This window comes from Balaenoptera acutorostrata, chromosome 3 (genome assembly GCF_949987535.1).
Source record: "Balaenoptera acutorostrata chromosome 3, mBalAcu1.1, whole genome shotgun sequence".
In the NCBI taxonomy this organism is placed as follows: Eukaryota; Metazoa; Chordata; class Mammalia; order Artiodactyla; family Balaenopteridae; genus Balaenoptera; species Balaenoptera acutorostrata.
Window position 1 is genome coordinate 152,608,616 of NC_080066.1, and position 26,044 is coordinate 152,634,659.

General features: G+C 41.9%; 3 protein-coding genes across 6 annotated transcripts in view; 1 reads left to right on the forward strand and 2 right to left on the reverse strand.

Moving 5' to 3' along the window:
• ENTPD5 (ectonucleoside triphosphate diphosphohydrolase 5 (inactive)) overlaps positions 1-6,156 on the reverse strand; it is a 46,512-nt gene extending 40,356 nt beyond the window's left edge. Inside the window, exons 1-2 of one of the 2 annotated variants that reach the window (XM_057542402.1) lie at positions 5,974-6,156; positions 3,636-3,714 (exon numbers count right to left, since the gene is read on the reverse strand). The gene's annotated coding sequence lies outside the window, so the exon portion shown is untranslated. Of the gene's footprint in view, positions 1-3,635; positions 3,715-5,754; positions 5,784-5,973 lie in introns of those variants that run through there. The other variant, XM_057542403.1, reaches the window with a different exon arrangement.
• BBOF1 (basal body orientation factor 1) overlaps positions 6,114-26,044 on the forward strand; it is a 40,783-nt gene continuing 20,852 nt past the window's right edge. For 2 of the 3 annotated variants that reach the window (XM_007184443.2, XM_007184444.2), the window contains exons 1-4: positions 6,114-6,303; positions 8,232-8,460; positions 14,633-14,698; positions 19,235-19,378. In XM_007184443.2, the coding sequence (XP_007184505.1) occupies positions 6,230-6,303; positions 8,232-8,460; positions 14,633-14,698; positions 19,235-19,378 (513 nt within the window). In that variant the 5' untranslated portion in view covers positions 6,114-6,229. The remainder of the gene's footprint in view (positions 6,304-8,231; positions 8,461-14,632; positions 14,699-19,234; positions 19,379-26,044) is intronic. The other variant, XM_057542397.1, reaches the window with a different exon arrangement.
• Positions 16,545-18,210, reverse strand: LOC103009722 (ubiquitin-associated protein 1-like). The gene is given in 2 exon segments (XM_057542398.1): positions 16,545-17,993; positions 17,996-18,210. Coding segments are annotated over 2 exon segments (1,491 nt in total). The 5' UTR covers positions 18,057-18,210; the 3' UTR covers positions 16,545-16,563.

Here is a 26,044-nt window from a genome sequence, read left to right on the forward strand (position 1 = left end):
GGGCTAAACGAGATTATGTGAACACGTGTGTGCACACTCACGTATGTGTTCGCGTGTGTATGGGAGAGGGCACACCGTGGCTTCAGTGCCATTAAAAAAGCACATGAAGTGGTGATAGTGACGACTGTTTTCCTCAGATTAGGCTGTCTGACGTAATGGGAGATCTTCAAGTGGTGAAAGGAAACAAATGTCACGGGAAGAAGGTTTAAAGTGCAGATTCAAAAGAATCCCAGCACAAGAAAGGCGAAGGAAACCTGCCCCGTGCCCGGCACATTGGGGACATGCAAAAGCAGTTTCCCACGTGGGGAACGAAATCACAGTAGGGGAGGAAGAGGGAGTGGGGAGATGACATTTGAGGACATACTTATGGACGAATTCACAGTCCAGTCTGAACTGAGTCTTATGTGCATCAGCTGTGATTTGCCAAAGACTTCCTGGAGCAAGCAGATCTGTGATAATGCCTGTTAGCGACCAACCCTCGCAAGATCTTCTCCTTTACCTCTGGTAACCGCCACGTGGGATGCGGTGGAATGTGTCTGTGGAATGTGTTTGCAGACCGGAAAGGGCTGAGAGAGGAGGGCAGATGTGGGAAGAGGCAGTAGGAACCAAGAGTAGCCAGAGCACCGTCCTCAGAGAAGGGGAAATCGTGTGGAGTCAAGAGTCTGAGGATCTTAGCTCCCAGGCAAATGCAGGATGTGATGAGATAAGCAGGGCAAGGCATGGCGAGCTGCAGCCACGTTTTCGGAGGATAATTTGGCAGCACCCGGGGGTGGGGGTGGGAAAGCTAAGAGGGTAGTGGTTGCACCCAAGAAAGGAGGTGCATGAAGAATCAAGGGCCTTGGTCTTGGATTTGTTGGGGGAATTCCCAGGAATTCCTGGGAGGAGCATCCTGGGAGAAAACTGATGCAGAAGGGAAAGTCCAGTCATTCCTTAGGGGTCTGGAGCAGGGATGCACACAACATTTTGGCTCCTGGAAGACAATGGGCATTGGGAAGGGGAATGAGTAGGATTTGTGGGATGATGAGGAATTGAGTGAGGACATAAGAGTTCCATCTAAAATAGGGAGCAGCCCACAAATGAATGGTAAGAAGGGTGTAGGAAGGGAGTGAGGGGTTACAGGCTGAGAATGCTTTTAGGCACAACCTCTGGGTCATATTCATTTCAGTGGCCACCTTGCTGTCCTATTGTAGGATGTTATTTTATGTTTTCAACTCTTATAGAACATTTGGAAATAACACTTGGAAATTGGGAATTTTCCTCCCAGCAGTGAAGTAACTCCCAGGTCGCCATAGTCTTTGTATAACATTGGATACGTTTCTAGAGGAGCCTAAAGTCTACAGGAAGAGTGGTGACGAGGGGGAGCTCTGTCTTAAGTGAACGTGAGACGTGGAGGGAGGGCAGGAGTGGAGGGACTGGCTGGGTGTGCATCTGCTTATTTTGCAAAAAGAAACACGGAAAGGAGAAACCGTAAAGTGACACCTCAGATCTTTTCTTAATTAAGGTAAAATATGCATAAAATAGACCTTTTAAGCCATTTTTAAGTGTACAGTTCACTAGCATTAAGTATCTTCACACTGTTGCGCCACTGTTGCTACCATCCATCTCCAGAACTGTTTTCATCCCCCAGACTGAAACTCCGCCCCCAATTAAACAACAACTCCCCATTCCCCCTTCCAGCCCTGACAGTCACCATTCTACTTTCCATCTCTATGAATTTGACTACTATAGGTATCTCAAATAAATGGAATTATATTAAAAAAAAAAAAAAAGATTCTGTATATAAGTAAAACAGTGAATGTTAAACTGATCTGAAAATTTGTAAGATTAAATCCTTTATCTCCAGGATTCCTTATCCTCTGTAGGGATGTGAACTAGTCATTATATTGTTAGGGGAACCACTGACTGAAACCGCCCACCCTGGCCAGGCACCACAGTAACCATTTTCATGAGTTATCTTGCAACAGGAGGTCCTGGTAAGGAATGCAGAACTAACAAGCCACCACAAACTGGAAGAATTCGGGAAAGGTCAAAAGAAGAGAGGAGACACCAGTCCATATGTCCTACCAACCTCCCAGAATCCTCCTCACTGGAATCCATCTTGGCTGAGTGATGCATGTGCCACCAGGAAGGACGCTGAGTCAGAGTGATTGGCCAGAGACAACCCAGAAACTAAACCCATTACCATAAAACCTGAGACTGTGAGCCACGTGGCACAGCAGTTTTCCTGGGTTCCCTTACCCTCCTGCTCTCCACCCGGGTGCCCCTTCCAAATAAAGTCTCTTGCTTTGGCAGCACGTGTGTCTCCTCAGACAATTCATTTCTGAGTGTTAGACAAGAGCCCACTCTCGGGGCCTGGAAGGCGTCCCCCTTCCTGCAACAATATCACAAGATGATAGCTATTTAATAGAATTCTATATTTGTACCACATGTAATGAAAAAGTAGGATGAAAGTAACTCTCCATGATATTCAGAAATATTGATCCGTCTCCTTCAGATGACAATAAATGCATCCAAGATTCTAAAGGGTGTGTGAAAACAAAACCAAAAACTGTTCACCTTGTCTCTTCTACTTATAAAACAGCACCAGCTATCAGGCAACTTCAAGGATGATTTATGAGTAGAAACTCAGTCTCCAAGCTAAACCAGAATAAAGTCACAGATGACTTTAGAGAGTAAACCCAATTCTGGAACTATTGGAAGAAAAAATTAGAAATAATATGTATTTTGAGATATAATCCTAAGTTCTTATTTGGCTTTTTGAGCAACTCCACACTTGATGGTATTACAATCAATGGGACAAGAGAAAAGTTAACATCTTTGGCAAAGACAGAAAATCCAATTCAGGAAAACAAAACAAAACCAACCCAGGAGCAAATGAAGTACATTTACAGCTTTAGAACTACCATACGACCCAGCAATCCCACTACTGGGCATATACCCTGAGAAAACCATAATTCAAAAAGAGTCATGTACCAAAATGTTCATTACAGCTCTATTTACAATAGCCAAGACAAAGAAGCAACCTAAATGTCCATCAACAGATGAATGGATAAAGAAGATGTGGCACATATATACAATGGAATATTACTGAGCCATAAAAAGAAACAAAATTGAGTTATTTGTAGTGAGGTGGATGGACCTAGAGTCTGTCATAAAGAGTGAAGTAAGTCAGAAAGAGAAAAACAAATACCGTATGCTAACACATATATATGGAATCTAAAAAAAAAAATAGTCTTGAAGAACCTAGTGGCAAGACGGGAATAAAGACACTGACCTACTAGAGAATGGACTTGAGGATACGGGGAGGGGGAAGGGTAAGCTGGGACAAAGTGAGAGAGTGGCATGGACATATATACACTACCAAACGTAAAATAGATAGCTAGTGGGAAGCAGCCGCATAGCACAGGGAGATCAGCTCGGTGCTTTGTGAGAGGGGTGGGATAGGGAGGGTGGGAGGGAGGGAGACTCAAGAGGGAAGCGATATGGGGACACATGTATATGCATAACTGATTCACTTTGTTATAAAGCAGAAACGAACACACCATTGTAAAGCAATTACACTCCAATAAAGATGTTAAAAAAAAAAAAAAGATAGCAGAGATGTTACCTCACATCCAGATACTTGCCCTACCTACCAGGACCATAATGATCTTGTCTGCAAGAGGATTCAGCCGAGACACTCCACATTTCTATGTTGACCAGGCACCATGCAAACTGGGCAAAAAAGAATTACAAAACCAAGTCAACAAAACACTAAGTGCTTATCCCAAGTTTTAAAAGCATTAGCATTCTAAACAATAAAACAAAGCATGGGACTTCCCTGGTGGCACAGTGGTTATGAATCCGCCTGCCAATGCAGGGGACACGGGTTCGAGCCCTGGTCTGGGAGGATCCCACATGCTGCAGAGTAACTAAGCCCGTGCGCCACAACTACTGAGCCTGCGCTCTACAGCCCGTGCTCTGCAACGAGAAGCCACCACAGTGAGAAGCCCACGAACCACAAGGAAGAGTAGCCCCCGCTCGCCACAACTAGAGAAAGCCCGCACACAGCAACGAAGCCCTAACACAGCCAAAAATAAATTAATTAACTAAATAAAACAAAGCAAATTTATTCAGCGAAATAAACTTCATAGTAAAACTACCTACAAGAAAGTATGAAAGGAAATGCTACCAGATGAATTGCTAAATAGCAACTTCCTACTCTACTGTCTGTACCATTGGATGTTTTTTACAAACATATGACTGAATAATAACATCCAGTTCTTTGGCAGAGAATGTGGAGGTTCAGAAGACTACAGATTCTAGAACTACATCTACTACAGTGTGAATCTGGGCATTTCTCTTAGTCGTATTCAAGTTACAACAGCTTTAACTACAAAATCAAACTTAAAGTCAATAAAAATATGCTGTATAATAAAATAACTATAATGTACATGTAAGTAAAGTATTATGCATATATATTAAGAAATAATCTTGTTACAGTCAAATTTTCATGTTTATAAATGAGTCTACAGACAACAAAAGTTTTGGACTGACTTTCATATTCACAGTAACCAATTTTTTAGAATGAATTCCAAATGTAAAGGCTCTGACAGAAGATGCCCTACCCTCTTTTCTGCAAGTTATCAATAGTGTGCATGTTCAGAACCTTAGACACATAAAATCAATAACTTTATAGCTTCTATATGAGAATAAACCCCTTCAATGTATGATAATTCCACCATGGGCTCAAGGAAATGTGACATGCAAATAGAGGGGGGGAAAGCACCAGGAAGAGGGTAAGCCACCATCATGCAAGCAGATGGTATGGCTAAAAAGATTTCCAGTGCTCATTAATATTAACACCAATCAGCATGTTCCCCCTAACCACTTAATTCAGAAACAGAAACGACATTAAGTGGAAAAAAAAAGGTGGGGGGGGGGGGTTTGCATCAGAGACCTCTGGAAAGGGTGTAGGGATTAAGTTCTCCTTAGCGAAATGGAGGAAGATGCACAATGAAGTTTTTAAAGAAATTTAAAATTCAATTTGAAAGGGAGAATAACGCACAGTAGAGCTTCAATCACAAGTTTTCTAACTGTTGTCCCGGCACCTAGAATTCCCTATCTTCCTCAGTGACTCCCCGACTAACTCACGGAATGAAGGCAGAAGCACAGAGCTCCTCCCCCGAAAAAGGCGAACAGTACCTTTCAGTACTATTCCTTTTCACTGGTGTGCTGGCGGGGGCGGGGGGGCGGGCGGAGGGGGGCACCAAACCAAAACCAAAACGCACCAAAATGCATGAGCTTTCAACTTTACGCGACTCGCAGAAAAAAAGAGGGCTGCGAACGCAAGAGCTTATTAGCAAATGGGAATCCGGGGCTGGCCCTGGGCGGGCAGCGCCGGCCACAACAGTACAGAACGGGACCGAGGGCCTGACCCCAGCAACACTCCTCTTCAAGGACTCTCCTCGAGGCCCCGGAGCCTCTCCCAACCCAGGGGGCAGCACTTCTCTCCCCGCCAGGCTCTCCGACGCCAGCAGGCGCTGCCCGCCTCACCCCCAGCCCCCCTCAGGGGAGTCCTCAACTGCCTCACCAAAAAATGTTTGGCCTGGGAAGCCCGTTGGCTGCGCCATCCCTTACAGAATTAGCAAGAGTTAAAAGCCAGAAAAGGGAGAAGGAAACCCAAAGAGTCGGGGGCAGCTTCGGGAGAGGCGGAGCAGGGACGAGAGCGAGACGGCCACGGTGGCTGCAGCGCGAGGGAAGGAGAGGACGCACGGGCGAGACGCGAAACACTGCAAACCCGGCGGGAGCGGCGCTCTGACGACCGCGGCGCGCCGGCGAGAACGGCCGCGAAGCCAAGCCTCCTTAGGGGAGAGCGCCCCCACCGTCGCGCAGCCGCCCGGGGCTGGCCCGCTCCGGCCTCCCAGCCCGCCCCGCCGCCCTCCTAGCACCGGCCCCCGGCTGGCTCTGGCACGTCCGCGCTCGCACACTCACCGCGCGCGCGCGCCTCCACGGGGCGGCCGCCCGCCGCCCTCGGCGCGATCTCCGCCCCGTCCCCTGCGCCCGGCCAGTGGGCTAGGCCCCGCGGGGCGGTGTCGGGACTACGTCACGGGCGCGTGCGCTCTCTGAGCGCCGGCAGCGGCCCGCGCGTATCGTTACGGGTTCAGTGTGCCCGTTGTCCTTGAGATGGAGCCGGTCCTGGGCGGCGCAGAGAGGCGACAACGGCAGCGGGGCCCCTGGAGAAGCCAAGATGCCATCGAAGGGAAAGGACGAAAAGAAAGGGAAGGGTAAAGGTAAAGGCAAAGACAAAGACAAGAAGAAGAAGTAAGGAGAAGACACCCTGGGGTCCCTGCTCCCTGGGCCTACCCTCCCGGGATTCTCAGGGGCGGGCCAACTGGCGCCCTCCCGCCTCCCCTCCTGGACCCTCCTCTCTCCCCGCTTCTGAGAAGGACAGCCCCCATTGTTCAGATATTACCAAAATGCACGCCAAACCATACTACTTCAACTAAGACAAGAGTGTGAGGCTTGGGACCCTGAAGTAACTTAGACACAGTCCCTGCCTATGTGTAATGCGCTAACGAACGAGGAGGAGGAGGCAGATAAGTTCCCAAAGAACAGAAGTAACATAGGACCGAATGAAGTTAAGTACCAGTGGAGGGAAAAAGAATTGAGAATGAGGAGGAAGGGTTAGTTCTGACCCTAGAAGTAAAGGTCAAGATAACATGTTTTAGGATATTGAAGATCCTCTAGGCCTGTGCTGTCCAATAGGGTAGTCACCGGTCACGTGTGGCTATTAAAATTAGTTAAAATTAAATAAGATTAAAAATTCAGATCCTCATTTTTACTGGCTACATTGCATGTCCTCAGTAGGCACATGTGGCTAGTAGTGGTGACTGTATTAGGCAGCCCAGATATAGAGCATTAACACCATCACAGAAAATTCTGTTGGACGGCACTGCTCTAGACCAGTGGTTCTCAGACTGGGGTGATTTTTGGCTACCAGGGGATGTTTGTTAATATCTGGAGACATTTTTGGTTGTCACATCTGGGGACCTCTAGTGGATAAGAGACAAAGGATGCTGTTAAATATCTTACACTGCACAGGACAACCCCCAGCCCCACTCTAAACAAAGAATCGTGTAGCTCAGAATATTCGTAGTTGGGAAGCCCTGCTCAAGGCTTTAAGCTTCTCTAGAATAGGCATTATTCAAGATATCTCCAGCACCTAGAAGAGAGCCTGGATCATAGCAGATGCTTAATATTTGTTAAATAAACAAATTAAGGTGTCTGCTTGTGTATGCTTCAACTTGGATCTCCCCCCTCCCCCCCGCACAAGAACTATGCTCTAGTGCTCTGGGTTCATTATTTTTTGCCTGTAGCCTGATCGATCTCAGCTATGTGGTTGAGATGATCGTGGACATCCAAAGGATCTCTGGGTGACTGAAGTAGTTCCTTGGGCTTTTTCAAGGATTCCTTTTGGTTCAAAGGAAAACATAAAGGATTTGACCAATTCAGGTAATTATTCATGTTTCCGCAAAGTGATCAGAATTTCTGAAGTGGATAGTATTGCGCTAGCACTAAAGCTTTGCAGGCTTGGAGTTGCTGCTAGATTGCTGCTAAACCTATTGGATGACCTTAGTGGTTCCTAGACACATTGGAGTCATACACGTTGTCCAACAACACTATATATGGGACCACAAGGAAATCCTTGCAAAGTTTATAAAGAACTTGTTTAAGAGAATAATGCATGCTCAATACAGAAAGTTTACGAAACATGGGAAGTCAGACAAAACAAAACCACCTGTAGTCCCATCATCCAAATATAACCACTACTGTCATTTTGGAATATTCTTTTTCTTCTTTATAAAATGATAGCCCAATATACAAATTTATTTGTAACTTTTTTCCCCCAATGTATTATATAAGTATTCTTCTACAGTGTGATTTTTTTTAAAGTATAACTGTGTAGTTAGTCTAGCATTTTTTAGAAGTGCCAAGGGCTTATCACATTCCTGGAACTCACTAGCATATGTTTTCTGTTTTTGACCATGCATCTGCAGTGCACGTATCAACAATGAGAAACACTGAGGCTAACAGACCATATATATTTCTTCTTAACTCATTTATCCAACAGTATTTGCTCATATATGCTAGGCAAATGCCAAGCAAAACAAATAACAATAAAGAGAAAGGTGTAATACTACTGTAGTAGAGAAATAGTTATATGCTGTCAATGTCCTCTTCCTGTGCAGGAAGATGATAAAAGTTGAGGAATCTGCCATGGAGAGAGCCAAGGCCAATGCCTCCCTTTGGGAGGCCAGGCTGGAAGTCACAGAACTCTCTAGGATTGAGTATCGTGATACTTCCCAGAGACTGGCAAAATGTAATGAAGAATTAAAGAAACAGCAGTATAGAATGGAGAAAGACACAATGTCTGTATTGAACTACCTGAAGAAACAGGATCAGGAGAAAGATAATCTGGTATGTAGGTAGAAACCCTCCTGAGCCTTAGAAACTACCTCTGTGGTTATACTGGTGTGTTATATATTTCAAGGATTTTAATTCCTTGAAATCTCATCACATAGTTAAGACACTTCAATTGACTTTATCTCTCCTTGAAGCAACATGTTATTGCAGAATGGCTTTACTGTCAGAATTGGCTCTTTCTTATTTTCAGCCTTGTCCCATGTTTTCTTGCCTGAAACAAAGATTGATGATCCTAAGGGAACATTGTGGTCAACTTTATTTTAAAAACAAGAGCATGATATATGACCTATATATATACTTTATGATACTGATAACTATCTAAGTAATTAATGATCTGTAAAGCAATTCACCGATAATCCGTGATCACATGGTTATGAACCCAGCAAGTTGAATCTCTTCTTTTTGGCCTGTTGAATCTTGAATTTATCTTACTGAACTTTGTTGAAATGTTGGGAGTAGAGCTATCATTTTAGATCTGGGAAAAAAAGGGAAGGGAACTAACATTTTGGGGCCCCTGTTTGTGCCAGGCACTATACTAAGTACTTTACCTCTGCTGTGTCATTTAATCCTTTTAATAACCCCCTGTAGCTACAAATTGTCATTCCCATTTAACAGAAAAAGAAATTGACTCTCAGGACAGGTAACTTGCCTGAAGTCTCACAGCTAGTGGGTGGAACTTAGGTGTGACTTAAATTCTTCTCTTTCCCATCTGCCTGTATGAGTCCCATGGACACCCAAGGAAATTTACACCATGCTTCATTCCCATATATGTTTTTGCATTTTTACTATTTATGTATTATACATCCACAAATAATACATATTATAGTCTTGTTTTAAAATTTATGTTAGTAGTGACATATTGTACATATCTTTTGCAACTTATTTTTTTTTATAAAACATGTTTTGTGGTATATTTACAAAAATCACATGATTCAGTTCATTTTTAAGAAGTTGATAATGAGCATGCTTTATTTTTTCATTCATTATTAACTGCTTTATAATATTCCATCAAATAAATAAATAAACCAAAATTTATTTGTTCATACCACCCTATGGGTCAGTTAGACTCCATTTTTTCATTATTACAAATAGACCTTCAGTAAACATTCTTGTGTATGTCTGCTTGTGCCCATGTGTGAGAGTTTCTCTAGAGTAGACACTTAGGAGTTAAATTACTATATTATGAGGTATGCATAATTTCAACTTCACAAGGGTTTAAATTGAACTCCAAAGAGGTTATACCAATTTATACTTTCACAAGCAATGTATTAAAGTGAGTTCCCATTTATCCACATCTTTGTGAACACTTGATATTATACTTAATAATTTTTGCTCAATTTTATGTGTATAAATTGGTATGTCACTTTAATTTGTATTTTCCTGATTACTAGTCGCTTGAGCATCTTTTGTATGTTCCTTAACCCATTTTTTATTGTTTTTATGTGTTTGCTTCAGTATACATATTGGAGTGATGCAGAGCATTTCTTCTACATAAGGATGACATGCAAATTCATGAATCATTCCATAATTTTTTTCAAATGCCACATTTTCAGGGAGACGCTCACTACCCTGTTTAAAATTAAAACCATCTCCCTTATTTTATTTTCTTTGTAATATTTATTACCTTCTGTCATACTATATGCATGTTACTTATGTATTTATTTTCTCTTTTCCTAATTAGAATGAAACCTCACAGAAGTAAAGAATTGGGGGCCTTTTTAAATTGTCGTTGAGTGCTGTATCTCCAGCACCTAGTATGGGCCTGGCACATAGTAGGCACTCATTAAAATATTTTTGCATGCGTGAATGAATGGCTTGTGATTGCACTAATGCTTTGAAAAAGTTAATAGAAATCAAAACTAAGATCAAGATGATATTGGAAACATATCAGAGAAATCGGACAACTGAACGTTTGTGTGGATTTTGTGTGTTTTATTAAATAAAGTATAATTTTTTTGTACATTACTTTTTTTTAACCCTCTTTCCTAGGCGACTTCCATTTTTAAAATTACTCTTTGAATAGTATGCATTATTAAAATTGTCTGCTATAAAGTATTATTCTAAAATAAACCTTTAGGCCAGCCATGCAAATAATTTTCAGAATTCATTATATAGAAGCTTTGTGGTCTGCATTAGCTAATTGATATTGGTCTGCATTTATCGGTATCACTGGTATTTCCTGATTTTCATCTGCCTCCATGTATCAAAGACCAGCATCTGGCTGTAGCAAATACATCATTTTCTCACAATCATAGATACCCATTAAAACCAAAGAAACTACTTTGGGAGGAAGAAGTAAAATAGATTCAATATACCCTGGTCAATTAGCTCTCTTAGAGTTTTGTTACTCATTCTACTATATCCTAGAAATGCATTATTTGCTTAAACTTTATTTAAACTGTTTATAGTCTTACTTCATGTTAATTATAGAAATATTAGAAGTGAAGTGTGTTTTGAAAACTATTATATCTTGGAAAAAATTAGGAGATTTCACTTACGGGTTTTGGTACTTAAGGCTTTGTTCAATCAACACAAAATAAATCTAATTATATTTTACACCTGTCCTACATGACTGAGGACTGTCTCAATTTATTTTAAAACATTTTCAGGGTTTCCTTAAACTATTCTAAGATTATTTACAACAGTATTTCCCTTCTGTATCTTCTGATTCTATAACCACGTCAAGGAATTTTTAGTTTAAAATGCTACTCAGATTTCCTACTAAAACGTACCAGCATCCTTGGAGAAATGATCGATTTTAAGACTGGAGCAGGGAGAGTGAAAAATGAATTTGAACTAAAAAATGAATTTGGAATATCTTGTGACAGGAGTCAGTAAAAAAAAATTAAAGGACACGGCGAGTAGCTTGAAGGGGCTCCCATTGACCAAATCTGGGACATTCAAAATAAATAATGACAGTAATAAATTATAACTGAATAAAATGAGTAAGTGAGTGCATACAACTAATAGATAAACACATACATTAATAAATAAGGGAGGGCTTCCCTGGTGGCGCAGTGGTTGAGAATCCGCCTGCCAATGCAGGGGACACGGGTTCGAGCCCTGGTCTGGGAAGATCCCACATGCCACGGAGCGGCTGGGCCCGTGAGCCACAACTACTGAGCCTGCGCATCTGGAGCCTGTGCCGCGCAACAAGAGAGGCTGCGATAGTGAGAGGCCCGCGCACCGCAATGAAGAGTGGCCCCCACTTGCCGCAACTAGAGAAAGCCCTCACACAGAAACGAAGACCCAACACAGCTATAAATAAATAAATAAATAAATTTTTGAAAATAAATAAATAACTAAATAAGGGAGAGGGACTTCCCTGGTGGCGCAGTGGTTAGGAATCTTCCTGCCAATGCCGGGGACACAGGTTTGAGCCCTGGTCTGGGAAGACCCCACATGCCATGGAGCAACTAATCCCGTGTGCCACAACTACTGAGCCTGCGCTCTAGAGCCTATGAGTCACAACTACTGAGCCCACGTGCCACAACTACTGAAGCCCGCACACCTAGAGCCTGTGCTCTGCAACAAGAGAAGCCACCGCAATGAGAAGCCTGTGCACTGCAATGAAGAGTAGCCCCTGCTCACCACAACTAGAGAAAGCCTGCTCGCAGCAACGAAGACCCAACATGGCCAAAAATAAATAAATTTATTTAAATAAGTAAATAAGGGAGAATACAAAGTTTTTCCTTATAGTGGAATGCAGTAAATTATTAAATTTCCATGGAATGATGGAATTAGAAAAGTCACCATTTGGCTTCAGAGTAATAATTGATTCAGTCAAGAACAACAGTGGATGCTAAAACTAGTGGGTGAAATTTTGATGAGCAGAAGGATATTTGCATAGTCTCAAAATATCTTCCCCCAAAATACTTAATAATTACAAAAGGAAAAATAGTAACTTTTAAGTGGAGAAACCTGGCAGACACAATCTTAACCAGCTGATTACAGTTAACGTCAGTCACCTCATGATGTGATGCAGTGACAAGGATACATCATCACTTAGGCAGTGTATGCCTGCCAAAAAGGCATAACCTGAATCTTCTCATGAAGAAACATCAGACAACTCCAACCCTGGCCAGTATTTTTCAAAAACTTTGATATCATAAAAGACAAAGACTGAGAAACTGTTCCAGATTAAAGAGACCAGGATATATGACAACTAAGTGTAATCATAAACAGGGATTACATCCTGGACCAGGAAAAGGAAAGTTACAATAAAAGGACACCATTAGGACAATTGATGGCAAAATTTGAACATGGACTATAGATTAAATAATAGTATTTTATCAATGTTAAATTTCCCAATTTTGATCATTGTACTGTGCTTCTAAGAGATTGTCCTTTTTCTTAGGAAATACATACTGAAATATTTCGGGGTACAGGGGTATGATGTCCTAGACTTTTTTTCACATGCTCTAGAAAAAAGTTTCAAACATCTGTATCATATATACATATATTTAGATAGACTTATCACAGAGGGAAAGCAAATGTGGCAAAATTGGGTGGAGAGTATATAAGAATTCTTTGTACTGTTCTTGAAACTTTTCTTTAAAAAATTCCTCATTTAAGAGAAGTGCAAATCAAAACTCCAAGTCATCACTTCACACCCATTAAGATGGCTACTATCAGAAAAACAAGGGACTTCCCTGGCGATCCAGTGGTTAAGACTTCACCTTCCAATGCAGGGGGTGCGGGTTCAGTCCCTTGTCGGGGAGCTAAGATCCCACGTGCCTCAGGGCCAAAAAACAAAAACAGAAAATAGCAAGTGTTGCTGAGGATGTAGATAAATTGGAATCCTTGTGCACCGTTGGTGGGAGTGTGAAATGGTGTAGCCATTATGGAAAACAGTACAGAGGTTCCTCAAAAAATTAAAAATAGAATTATCATATGATCCAACAATCTCACTTTGGGGTACATTTCCAAGAGAATTTAAAGCAGGATCTTGAAGAGACAATTGCACACCCATGTTTTTGAAACATTATTCATATAAACATTATTCACATAAACATTATTCACATTCATATAGTTAAGATGTGGAAACAACCCAAATGTCTGTTGATGGATGAGTGAATAAAGAAAATGTGGTATACACATACAATGGAATACTATGCAGCTTTAAAAAAAAGAAGGAAATCTTGTCATATGCTACAACATAGACGAACCTCAAGGCCATTATGCTAAGTGAAATAATCCAGTTACAAAAGGACAAATACTGTATGAGTCCACTCATGTGAAGTGTATGTGGACAGGGAATGTTGCCCGACATTCCAGTAAACAATGAACGTTGCCCACTATTCCGGTTCTATAAGGATTAAGCCATCAGCCATTGCGGCCCCTACCCCTACCCACCACCTGCCTCCCCCCACGGTGTGTCCTGAGGGGAATTCAGGATGGAGAAAAACAGGAAGCCTTCTGTGCTTTGGATACTGACCCTAGATAGTTAAGATGCATATCTAAGGAATAATTACAAGCCCAGATGTTACATCTTCCCTTACATAGAAAAGCACTAAAATCATTAACTTGAAATGACCATTCCTTGTGATTAGTAGTAATCTTTTGATGTCTGACTACATGTTTTTTTCCAGCAAGAAACTCCTATATATCCTGGCTCCTCTCTTAACTCTTCTGAGCAGTTCCTCAGAGCTCTCTGAGAGGCTGTATCCCAGGCTATAGCCCTCAGTATAATCCTAGAATAAAACTTAATTCACAACTTTCAGGTTGTGTGGTTTTTCTTCAGTGGACATATCTGAAGTAATCAAAATCATAGAAACAATGCAGAAAGGCTAGGGGGAGGGAAGAGAAGGAATTAGTGTCTCATGAACATAGAGTTTCTGTTTTGCAAGATGAAAAATTTCCAGAGATCTGCTGCACAACAATGTGAATATATACTTAAAAATGGTTAAGATGGTAAATTTAATGTTGTGTTTTTTACCACACACAAACACACACATGTTACCCAGGCAATTGTGATGATAGCCAAGTTTTGGAAGCTGGCAATAGCAAGTTAACAGTGTGGATTATGTCCTCTATTCTTGTCTTCCCACCTTACTCCACGTCTCCAACCCTACTGGTTTTAATATCATGTGAAAACTAGGCTACTTAATTAAGTTAGGATGCAGAGTAATTTCTTTACCTTCCTCTGTATTTCCATTTTCTACAGATTGAAAAACTGAAACAGCAATTGAATGAAACTAAGGAAAAAGCCCAAGAAGAGAAGGAAAAATTGGTATGTACATTGATGGTCACTTACTGGTGGTCAGGTTTCTGGCAAGTTTAGATATTTAAGACACAAGGAGAACAAGTGAGTAGATCCTCTGAGCAGCTCAGTGACCTTAAAGCCCACACACTTGATTGTACAGAAGCTCAAAAATAACATAAAATTTTGTTATTGTAGAAAACCGTCTGGTAGTAGTGGTGTTTACTGATCTTGAGCTCTAGGGCTTTTCAGTGGACAGAGCTAGGAAATATATAGTTTTTGAAGATTAAAATATATCATGAGCCCATGCTAATACTTTAAATTCAGATGCAGGAGTACAGGGTTTTTACTTAACTTTATCTGTGTCTCCTTTCTTCTTCACCAAAAACCCTGGTTCTTAATGATACCAGTATAATTGTGTATTTTCTTCAAACCTTAATACATCAATAGGCACAGAATACTAATATTAATACTACTACCAACATAAATTAGTGGATACAGTTTAAGATTTGGGGGGGGCACTTTTCCCCTTAGGATATATACTGATAGGGATCTACAATCAAATTAACAAGGTTTAAAAATGATTTGAAATAATTCCTTCCTGTGAGGGTATGCCACCAACTCAACAACACATTTTGCTTTTAATTTTTAGGAGTTGCTTTAAAAAGTTTAATTTAATGTACAATTATGTAATTATATAATTAGAATTATGTAAAATATTTATATGGTTCCAAAGTAAAATCTATCAAACATGGTATATTCTGAGAAATCTAACTTCTATCCATGTCTCCACAATATACCAGAGTATATTGTCAAAATGGATTTTTGTCAGCATAGGTAAGAAATGATATTTCAGTGTACTTCGATTTGCATTTCTTTTTTTTTTTTTTTTTTACCTTTTAGATTTTTATTAGTAGTTCTCTCTGAAGAATCAAAATAGTTAGCAAATTACTTTAGATTCATGAAAACTGTATATCCTTCGTATTTAGATCTTTAATGATGTACAACATAATACAAAACAAACCAAAGAGACTGATTTCTATGACTAGGTGTTATTCATTGTGTCATCCTAGAGCAAGGGGCTGGAGGGAGAGGCTGTTCTCCAGGGAGAATTGAGGGGGAGTTAGTGCTGGGTGACTAAATCACAGCCTCTTTCTTCCCCACTTGATGTGCTGGGAAGGGGCCAATGATTTCTTAAACTGACAGCTGTTTTCTAGAGCAGGGGGCTCTAAAATCTGGGGTAGCAGAAGACTGTGGTCCAAACCAGGCCAAAAGAAACAGTCTGGGGCAGGGAAGTATGGTAACTGCCTGGCAGAAAAGGCAAACTCAGGGCCCCAAGGGGAAAAGGGCATTCTTTGCACCTCAGAGACATTGCAGAACCAGTGTAACACTAAGTGACGTCGTTAAAAGGGGAAAAAAACAAAACCCTGGAAGAACATTTCAGTTGCACTCAACTTGGATTAGAGGTCAGTCCACCCTTGCAGAGAAGGGAAACATCTAGCCCCAAAGCGGCACTGAGTCTGGCCCTCCCACCTCCTTCTCCCCAATTCCTTTTGGCAGCTGGGCCAGGTTTTGGCTGAGGCCATACAGACCCCAGAAAGACCAGAGAAGTCTCTCTGGATGGCCAAGGTGGGAAGGACACTTCTCAGAATACAAATACTTTTACTATGGAAGGAGCCAGGACAGTTCTGGGGGCATTTGCATGCCCAAATCTTCCCCCACTTTCTCCCCAGCTCAGGACCTAGGCTCATAGAGACTTGGCAAGCACAGTCTCTACACCTGACCTTCCACCCCCAAAAGAAAATCCGGAAGTGTGCCCCTTCTTCCCCACAGGTGGTCTCCTCAGGGCCTTTGGCAGCGGGGGCTCCATGGCAGGGCCTAGGCAGGGCCTGGTCTCAGCTGGCTCCCGCCCGAGCCATGAGGTCTTCCAAAGCAGTGTCCTGGTCATTGTTGTGTAATAGCAGAACTTCCTTAATATCTTTCAGTTCAAAGCCCATTTCCTTAAATTTGCTCATTAACTGAAGAAACTCCATCATCTTTTCCTCTGAACACTGCTGCATTTCCAGAGCCTCTTCCACTAAAAGAGAGTCAAAGCCCTTCTCACAGAGCTGTCCATGTGCAAAGAGATAGTCGAGAATCTGCTCAATATTCTCTCCTTTCTTCTTCATGGCTTTCAAGACACACTCATATGAGTAGCCCATGTTGATCACCGTCTCCACACATTGCCGCTCACTGGGGGACAGCGTCTGCAGTTCAGAATAAGCCTGGGGACAGCTGGGAGTGTTGGGCACTTGTGACATTGAGGAATTAGGAGGTGTGACCTTGGGACAGGTATTTGGAGGTGATGATTCTTCTGTGCACACAGACAAGACAGAGAGGGAAGGCATCTGGGAATGGGTCAGGGTTGGCACCTCTGTGCCACTGTCCAAGTTCAAAGCTGAAAGCCCAAGAGTATGATGCCCATTGAGCTCACTGGCACTGCTTTGGGTGGAAGGCTTCAGGGAATTCCGGAATGTGCCACTGCAGAGGCAGGATGTGCTGTGGAAAGTGCTTGCCATCTTGGCTGTCTTCTGACTGCTGTCATCAGAGTCAAGTTTGGGGAAGGACAGGGACTTGATATTGCTTACTGCAGGGATGGGGGGGAGGGACACTTTGGAAGACAGTGACATCTTTTCACAGTTGCCCAACTGTGGTAAGGTTATAAAGCCGTTGGGTTTGTTAAGAGGCTTGAAATCTAGGGATGCCAGGACCTCCTCATCCTGTAACACAGACCCAGAGCCACCTCTAGGCAAGTTACTGTCCAATAACTGGGCCATAATGGGTCCACTGGTTCTTACCCGAATGTTTCTCAGCTCTTCCTTCTCATCAATAGTTTTTAACTCCAGATTATCAAACGGGTCTTCTTCACACTCAAAGTCAGCAGGATTGAAATCTGCCTTTGTGTGGGGTGGGCTGAGAACTTTCTGTCTTGTGACACTGCTGCTGACCCGAGTCGGGGTGAGGATGCTGTTATGCTGTAAGCTGGCAAGGATGGGGTTGATAGGAGGTGGCATTGTGGCTGTACTGTGAGTCTTGGAGAAGCTCATTTTGCTGTCACCCTCTGGGCCACTCTTAGAATTCACTTTAGCTTCTGCTTCCTCAGCCTTGCGCTCTGCTTCCCACTGGGCTTCTTGGATTTTCTTAATATCTTCAGCCCACTCAATGGTTTTCTTTTTCAAAGAGAAGCCATTCTGTACCTCTCTGACAACCCACAAACAGTCAGGCAAGGAGAAACCAATAGGTAGACCAACTTTAGCTGGTGTTTTGAATTTGTCTCCTATCTTAATGGGACATCATCAAGGTAACTGAAAGTCCCATGAAAATCTGCACCCAACTTCTTAGAAGCCATTTAGAACCTGAACGCTGCCGCTGCTGTTCCAGAAGCTGAAAGGTGCTGCCGCCGACTGGCCTCCCAGGCTCGGTCCCCGCTGAGCTCCTGATGGCGCCTAGGGAGAGCGAACACCACTACCTCCAACTCTGCCCTCCCCAGGCCAGGCCGTCACTGTAGCCACCGCCAGGGCCACAGCCGCCATGTTGAAGCCCCACTTCCCTCCTCCTTCCTGCATTTCTCTTATTATGAGCTAGGTTGAGCATTTTTTCATGTGGTTGAGAGTCATTTGTATTTCTTTTGATAGCCCTTGTTCATGTTTTAATTGTGTTATTGGGCCTTTTTCTCCTCTATTTCCCTCTTTTTTTTTTCTCCTTACCCTCTCCTTCTCTTCCCTTTCTCCTCCTCTCTCTTTTTTTTCTCCTCCTCTGTCTCCCCCTTTCCTTCCTCCTTCTCCCACCTTCTTCCTTCTTTATTTATAAGAGATATTGGCCCTCCCTTTGTCTCTTAGCTTACTAATTTTAATTTAGGATCAGGGATGTTATTTATTTTTCTTACAGGTTAAAGATTTGTTCAGTCTTCTCATAACTCTTTTATTTTTTTTTATAAATTTATTTATTTATTATTTATTTTTGGCTGTGTTGGATCTTTGTTGCTGCACACAGGCTTTCTCTAGTTGCGGCGAGCAGGGGCTACTCTTCATTGCAGTGCGTGGGCTTCTCATTGCGGTGGTTTCTCTTGTTGCGGAGCACGGGCTCTAGGTACATGGGCTTCAGTAGTTGTGGCACGTGGGCTCAGTAGTTGTGGCTCTCCCGCGCTCTAAAGTGCAGGCTCAGTAGTTGTGGCACACAGGCTTAGTTGCTCCGCGGCATGTGGGATCTTCCCGGACCAGGGCTCGAACCTGTGTCCCCTGCACTGGCAGGCAGATTCTTAACCACTGCGCCAACAGGGAAGTCCCTCATACCTCTTTTAAATAAATATCTACATTTTCTATACAAGATCAGCTCATTTTAGAATTTTTTCCTTATTCAAGGCACTTGGTCTCTTTTAATAAAAATTAAAACTTTATGCAAAAGCAAAAATAAAAAGGGAACAATTTCTTCAAGATAGACAAATGGCTTAAGGCTTCATATGGAACAGGACTCTGTGTGACCTCTGTTCTTTTTCCTAACTCATTTACCTTTTTTTTTTGCCTACAGGAACAAAAATATACTGTACAAATAAGTGAGCTGGAGGGACAGTTCCATCAAAAAGCCAGAGAAATTGGCATGATTCAGACAGAGCTCAAAACAATAAAACAATTCCAGAAGAGAAAAATCCAAGTAGAGAAAGAATTAGATGATGTAAGTTTCTTTCTTTCTTCCTTTTTTTTTTTTTTTAAAGGTGATTAGAATTAACTATTTATGTCTGCAAAGGCCTTCATAGAAATTTACTCCTGTGAGATAGTAAAGGACTCCCTTTGACATTTTAGAGATTATTTGAGAGAAACAGGGAAGACATATCAGTGTAGGACTGGACGCAAAAAGTCTTGATGGTTAGACTTTTCTTTTTCTAAGCTTTGATTTCTTTGTGAATTCACCAGATCTTAGCCAACACACCCGCTCACATTTATCAGCAGTTAAACCTTTGGAACTACAGATCCAGAAAAACATTAGGGGCAAAGTAGCAAAGTCCTAAAGGAAAATATGTTTAGACTGACGAATGATAATTTTAGAAAAATTTAAGACACTCTGGGTAGGGGTGGATGTGGTGAGGAAAACTGAGTACTTTCAGAAAGTTTCTCTGACCTTGCAGCTCTTTCCATTCCCTCAGTTCAGAATATAGTTCTATTGCATTAATGACAATGCAATAAATGGCACAGATGAGGGCTGGGCACAAGTAGCTGAAATCAGCTTTGTGGTTTTGGGCAACTTACTTACCCTCTCTATACCTAGGTTTCCTCATCTGTAAAATGGGGGTGATAAGAGTTACTGGCTTATAGGGTTGTTATAAGTCTTAAATGAGTTCATATATGTAAAGTGCTTAAAATGTGTATGTTACATAGTGAGAATTAAAGTGGTGTGTAGCTCTCTGCAAAAAAAGTCCTCATTTGTAGCATTTGCTGATTTCCTTGGTGTAAATACTTATGTTGTGGCCAATTTCAAGCTACCAATGCTTTTACAATCTGCTAGCAAAATTCCTGGTATGAGCCAGCTCTAACACGCAACTGCTGCTATTATTAGTAATAGTAACAGAAGTAGTATTGCCACCTAAGATAGCCATACACCATGTGGTATAGGGGCTAAAAGTTGATGCTTTGAAGTCATACTGCTAGAGTGTAAATACTGTCTTTACTACTTGGGTATCTTGTTAAGTTTCCTCATCTGTAACATGGAGGTGAGAACAATAGTACCAATTTCAAAGGGTAATCGTGAAGACTAAATGAAATACAGGTTCCCCTCGCTATCTGAAAGTAGTTCCTATGAAACCTTTCCTAAGCTGAAGAAGCAATTACCATAGGACACACCTTGCTAACAGAAGCGCAAAATCAAGATAAAGCACAGATGCTCACAGACATAGTTCAAAGCTATGGCAGCTTGACGCTGAGTATAGTTCCTAGGGAAGGAGTTTGGCGGTGCCACTCCCCTCGTTGCTAAGGGTGCGCTTTGCCTCAGTAACACCGCTCGCTGCTGAACACTGTTTTTTTGCTTTTCGCCTTTTTTTCATAAAAGTGAAAATCCTCTCTGGATTACTTTCGGTTAGCGAAAACAGGTACTAATGTAGATTTTTTGTAAAAGCAGAGTGGTGTAAAGCGAACTTTCAAAAAAGTGGGGAATACCTGTAATCTGTTTTACTGTAAATGCTTAGCACTGTATGATAAAGATTACCTGCTGTTGCTGATCCTGCTACTATTATTACTGCACATTAGACTCCTAAGAACTTGTCAATCTTATAACCGGTAGTTTGTACCCTTTGACCAACATCTCCCCATTTCCCCCTCCCCCCAGCCCAGGTAACCACCACTCTGAGTTCAACATTTTTTTTGGCGGGTCCCTGGGGCTTGTGGGATCTTAGTTCCCCGACCAGGGTTTGAACCTGGGCCCTAGGCAATGAGACCTCTGAGTCCTAACCACTGGAACGCCAGGAAATTCCAAATGTGGACGTATTTGAAATTCACTACACCACCGCAGTACAAAGTACACACTACTGCAGGAATAATCTTAAAATATCACAGTTCTGATGATGTTCTGGTCACTTCCCTCAAGAATCTTCTTTAGTAATAGACTCACAGACTTAGAGAACGAACTTATGGTTACTGGGGGGATGGGTGGGGGGAAGGGATAGTTAGGGAGTTTGGGATTGACATGTACACACTGCTAACCAACAAGGGGGGAAAAAAGAATCTTCTTTAGTGAAGAAGATTATAAACAATCTTCTCTATTGTAAACAGAATATTGTCCAGACACCTTAGCGTGAAAATCAAGAACCTACACCTACTTTAGAACATATTATTTCCTTTTTCCTACACTTTCCCATACACACCACCTTTAATCCACCCAACCCGGATATTCCCTGAAGTCTTTTCTGCCTTTCTTTGTTTACGCTGTTTCTTCTATCTGGAATATACTCCTGATAGAGCTCTGTCCATTAAAATTTTACCTATTCTTCAGAGGCTCAGCTCAAATGCGTATTCTCCATGAGGACTTCCTCAGTGTGCTGTTTAAAAGTAATAATTTTCTTCTTGCCATTTGTGACAATTTGGACAAAACTTGAGGGCGTTATGCTAAGTGAAATAAGTCAGACAGAGAAAGACAAATACTGTGCGATACAACTTATATGTGGAATCTAAAAAAAGCTAAGGGACTTCCCTGGTGGTGCAGTGGTTAAGAATCCGCCTACCAATGCAGGGGATGCGGGTTCAAGCCCTGGTCCAGGAAGATCCCACATGCCGCGGAGCAACTAAGCCCGTGTGCCACAACTACTGAGCCTGCACTCTAGAGCCCACGAGCCACAACTGCTGAGCCCTCATGCCACAACTACTGAAGTCTGCACGCCTAGAGCCTGTGCTTTGCAACAAGAGAAGCCAGCACAATGAGAAGCCTGCACACCACAACAATGAGTAGCCCCGTTCGCCACAACTAGAGAAAGTCTGTGCACAGCAAAGCAACGAAGACCCAACACAGCCAAAAATAAATAAAATTAAATAAATAAATTTATTAAAATAAATAAATAGATAAATAATTTAAAAAGCTGAACTTTGGGAATTCCCTGGTGGTCCTTGGTTAGGACTTGTTACTTTCACCGCGGTGGCGCAGCTTCAATCCCTGGTCTGTGGATCCCACAAGCAGTGTGGTGCGGCCAAAAAAACCCACGCTGAACTCAGAGTGGTTACCTGGGCTGGGGGGAGGAAGAATGGGGAGATGTTGGTCAAAGGGTACAAACTGCCAGTTATAAGACTGACAATTTCTTAGGAATCTAATGTACAGCATGGTGATTATAACTAATAATACTGTATGACATACTTGAAAGTTGCTAAGAGAGTAGATCTTAAATGTTCTTGCTACAGAAAAAGAAATGGTAGTTTTTTGTGACATGATGGAGGTGTTAGCTAACACTATGGTAGTAATCATTTTGCAATATAGTGTATCAAATTAACACATTGTACACCTTAAATTTACACAATGTTATAGATCAATTATATTTCAATTAAGCTAGAAAAAAGAGAAAAAAAATTTTAAAAGATGATTAGCAAAAAAGTAATTTTTTCGTATGTTTCCATAGCATTTTGTATTTCTTTTATACCACTTAGCCCATTCTATCTTGATATTATATTTATTATTTGTCTTATCTCCCCTGCTAGATTGTAAATTTTTTGAGGCATGAACAGTACTGTGCTTTGTATTCATTGAAGGACAAGATACACAGTAATGCTCAATAAATCTATGTTAAATGCTGAGTGGGTCTTTTATTAAAAATGTAATTGAAGGAATATCAAGTTTTCCACTAACTAAATGGTAAGAATCCTTTCACAATGTATATGTATATCAAATCATCATGATGTACACTTGAACTATCATACATTTTATTTGTCTACAATTCCTCAATAAAGCTGAAAAGTTTCTAGAAAGAATATCTAGTTTTGTTTTATATGAAAATGCTGCAGAATGAATCAAGTTAAGTTCATTAACTTTTCAGGAACTTTAAAATAGCCATCCTAGGTGTAGGTATACATTCTGAATCAAAGTGAATTAGGAACTAGTTGTTAAGGAAACATTTCCATTTACCATTGCAACAAAAATAATAAAATACCTAGGGATAAGCCTACCCAAGTAGACAAAAGACCTGTATGCAGAAAACTATGACACTGATGAAAGAAATTAAAGATGATACCAACAGATGGAGAGATATACCATGTTCTTGGATTGGAAGAATCAACATTGTGAAAATGACTCTACTACCCAAAGCAATCTTCAGATTCAATGCAATACCTATCAAACTACCAATGGCCTTTTTCACAGAACTAGAATAAAAAATTTCACAATTTGTATGGAAACACAAAAGACCCCAAATAGCCAAAGCAATCTTGAGAAAGAAAAACGGAGCTGGAGGAATCAGGCTCCCTGACTTCAGACTATACTACAAAGCTACAGTAATCAAGACAGTATAGTACTGATACAAAAACAGAAATATATATCAATGGAACAGGGTGGAAAACCCAGAGATAACCCACACACACATGGTCACCTTATCTTTGATAAAGGAGGCAAGAATATACAATGGAGAAAAGACAGCCTCTTCAATAAGTGGTGCTGGGAAAACTGGACAGCTACATGTAAAAGAATGAAATTAAAACACTTCCTAACACCATACACAAAAATAAACTCAAAATGGATTAAAGACCTAAATGTAAGGCCAGACACTATAAAACTCTTAGAGAAAAACATAGGCAGAACACTCTATGTGTTCTGCAAGCAAGATCACAGCAAGATCCTTTTTGACCCACCTCCTAGAGAAATGAAAATAAAAACAAAAATAAACAAATGGGACCTAATGAAACTTAACAGCTTTTGCACAGCAAAGGAAACCATAAACAAGACAAAAAGACAACCCTCAGAATGGGAGAAAATATTTGCCAACGAAGCAGCTGACAAAGGATTAATCTCCAAAATATACAAGCAGCTCGTGCAGCTCAATATCAAAAAAACAAACAACCCAATCCAAAAATGGGCAGAAGACCTGAATAGATATTTCTCCAAGGAAGATATACAGATTGCCAACAAACACATGAAAGGATGCTCAACATCACTAATCATTAGAGAAATGCAAATCAAAACTACAGTGAGGGGGCTTCCCTGGTGGTGCAGTGGTTGAGAGTCTGCCTGCCATTGCGGGGGATGCGGGTTCGAGCCCTGGTCTGGGAAGATCCCACATGCCGCGGAGCAACTGGGCCCGTGAGCCACAATTACTGAGCCTGCGTGTCTGGAGCCTGTGCTCCGCAACAAGAGAGGCTGCGATAGTGAGAGGCCTGTGCACTGCAATGAAGAGTGGCTCCCGCTTGCCACAACTAGAGAAAGCCCTTGCACAGAAATGAAGACCCAACACAGCCATAAAACAAAACAAAACAGGGCTTCCCTGGTGGCGCAGTGGTTGAGAATCTGCCTGCTAATGCAGGGGACACGGGTTCGAGCCCTGGTCTGGGAAGATCCCACATGCCGCGGAGCAGCTGGGCCCGTGAGCCACAATTGCTGAGCCTGCGCGTCTGGAGCCTGTGCCCCGCGATGGGAGGGGCCGCGATAGAGAAAGGCCCGCGCACCGCGATGAAGAGCGGTCCCCGCACCGCGATGAAGAGTGGCCCCCGCTTGCCGCAACTGGAGAAAGCCCTCGCACGAACCGAAGACCCAACACAGCCAAAAATAAATAAATAAATAAATAAATAAATAAGAAAATCCTTTAAAACAAAACAAAACAAAACAAAACAAAACAAAACAAAACAAACCCAAAAAAACCCCCCAAAAAACCTACAGTGAGGTATCACCTCACACCAGTCAGAATGGCCATCATCAAAAAATCTACAAGCAATATATGCTAGAGAGGGTGTGGAGAAAAGGGAACCCTCTTGCACTGTTGGTGGGAATGTAAATTGATACAGCCACTAGGGAGAACAGTATGAAGTTTCCTTAAAAAACTAAAAATAGACTACCATACGACCCAGCTATCCCACTCTGGGCATATACCCTGAGAAAATCATAATTCAAAAAGAGTCATGTACCACAATGTTCATTGCAGCACTATTTACAATAGCCAGGACATGGAAGCAACCTAAGTGTCCATCAACAGATGAATGGATAAAGAAGATGTGGCACATATATACAATAGAATATTACTCAGCCATAAAAAGAAACAAAATTGGGCTTCCCTGGTGGCGCAGTGGTTGAGAATCTGCCTGCTAGTGCAGGGGACACGGGTTCGAGTCCTGGTCTGGGAAGATCCCACATGCCACGGAGCAGCTGGGCCCGTGAGCCACAACTACTGAGCCTGCGCGTCTGGAGCCTGTGCCCCGCAACGGGAGGGGCCGCGATAGTGAAAGGCCCGCGCACCGCGATGAAGAGCGGTCCCCGCACCACGATGAAGAGTGGCCCCCCACTTGCCGCAACTAGAGAAAGCCCTCGCACGAACCGAAGACCCAACACAGCCAAAAATAAATAAATAAATAAATAAAGTAGCTATAAAATTTAAAAAAAAGAAAAAAAAAAAAGAAATCACATTAGGATTCTCTTTAAAAAAAAAAAAAAAAAAAGAAACAAAATTAAGTTATTTGTAGAGAGGTGGATGGACCTAGAGTCTGTCATGCAGAGTGAAGTAAGTCAGAAAGAGAAAAGCACATACCGTATGCTAACACATATATAAGGAATCTAAAAAAAAAAAAAAGGTTCTGATGAACCTAGGGGCAGGACAGGGATAAAGATGCAGACACAGAGAATGGACTTGAGGACACGGGGAGGGGGAAGGGTAAGCTGGGACGAAGTGAG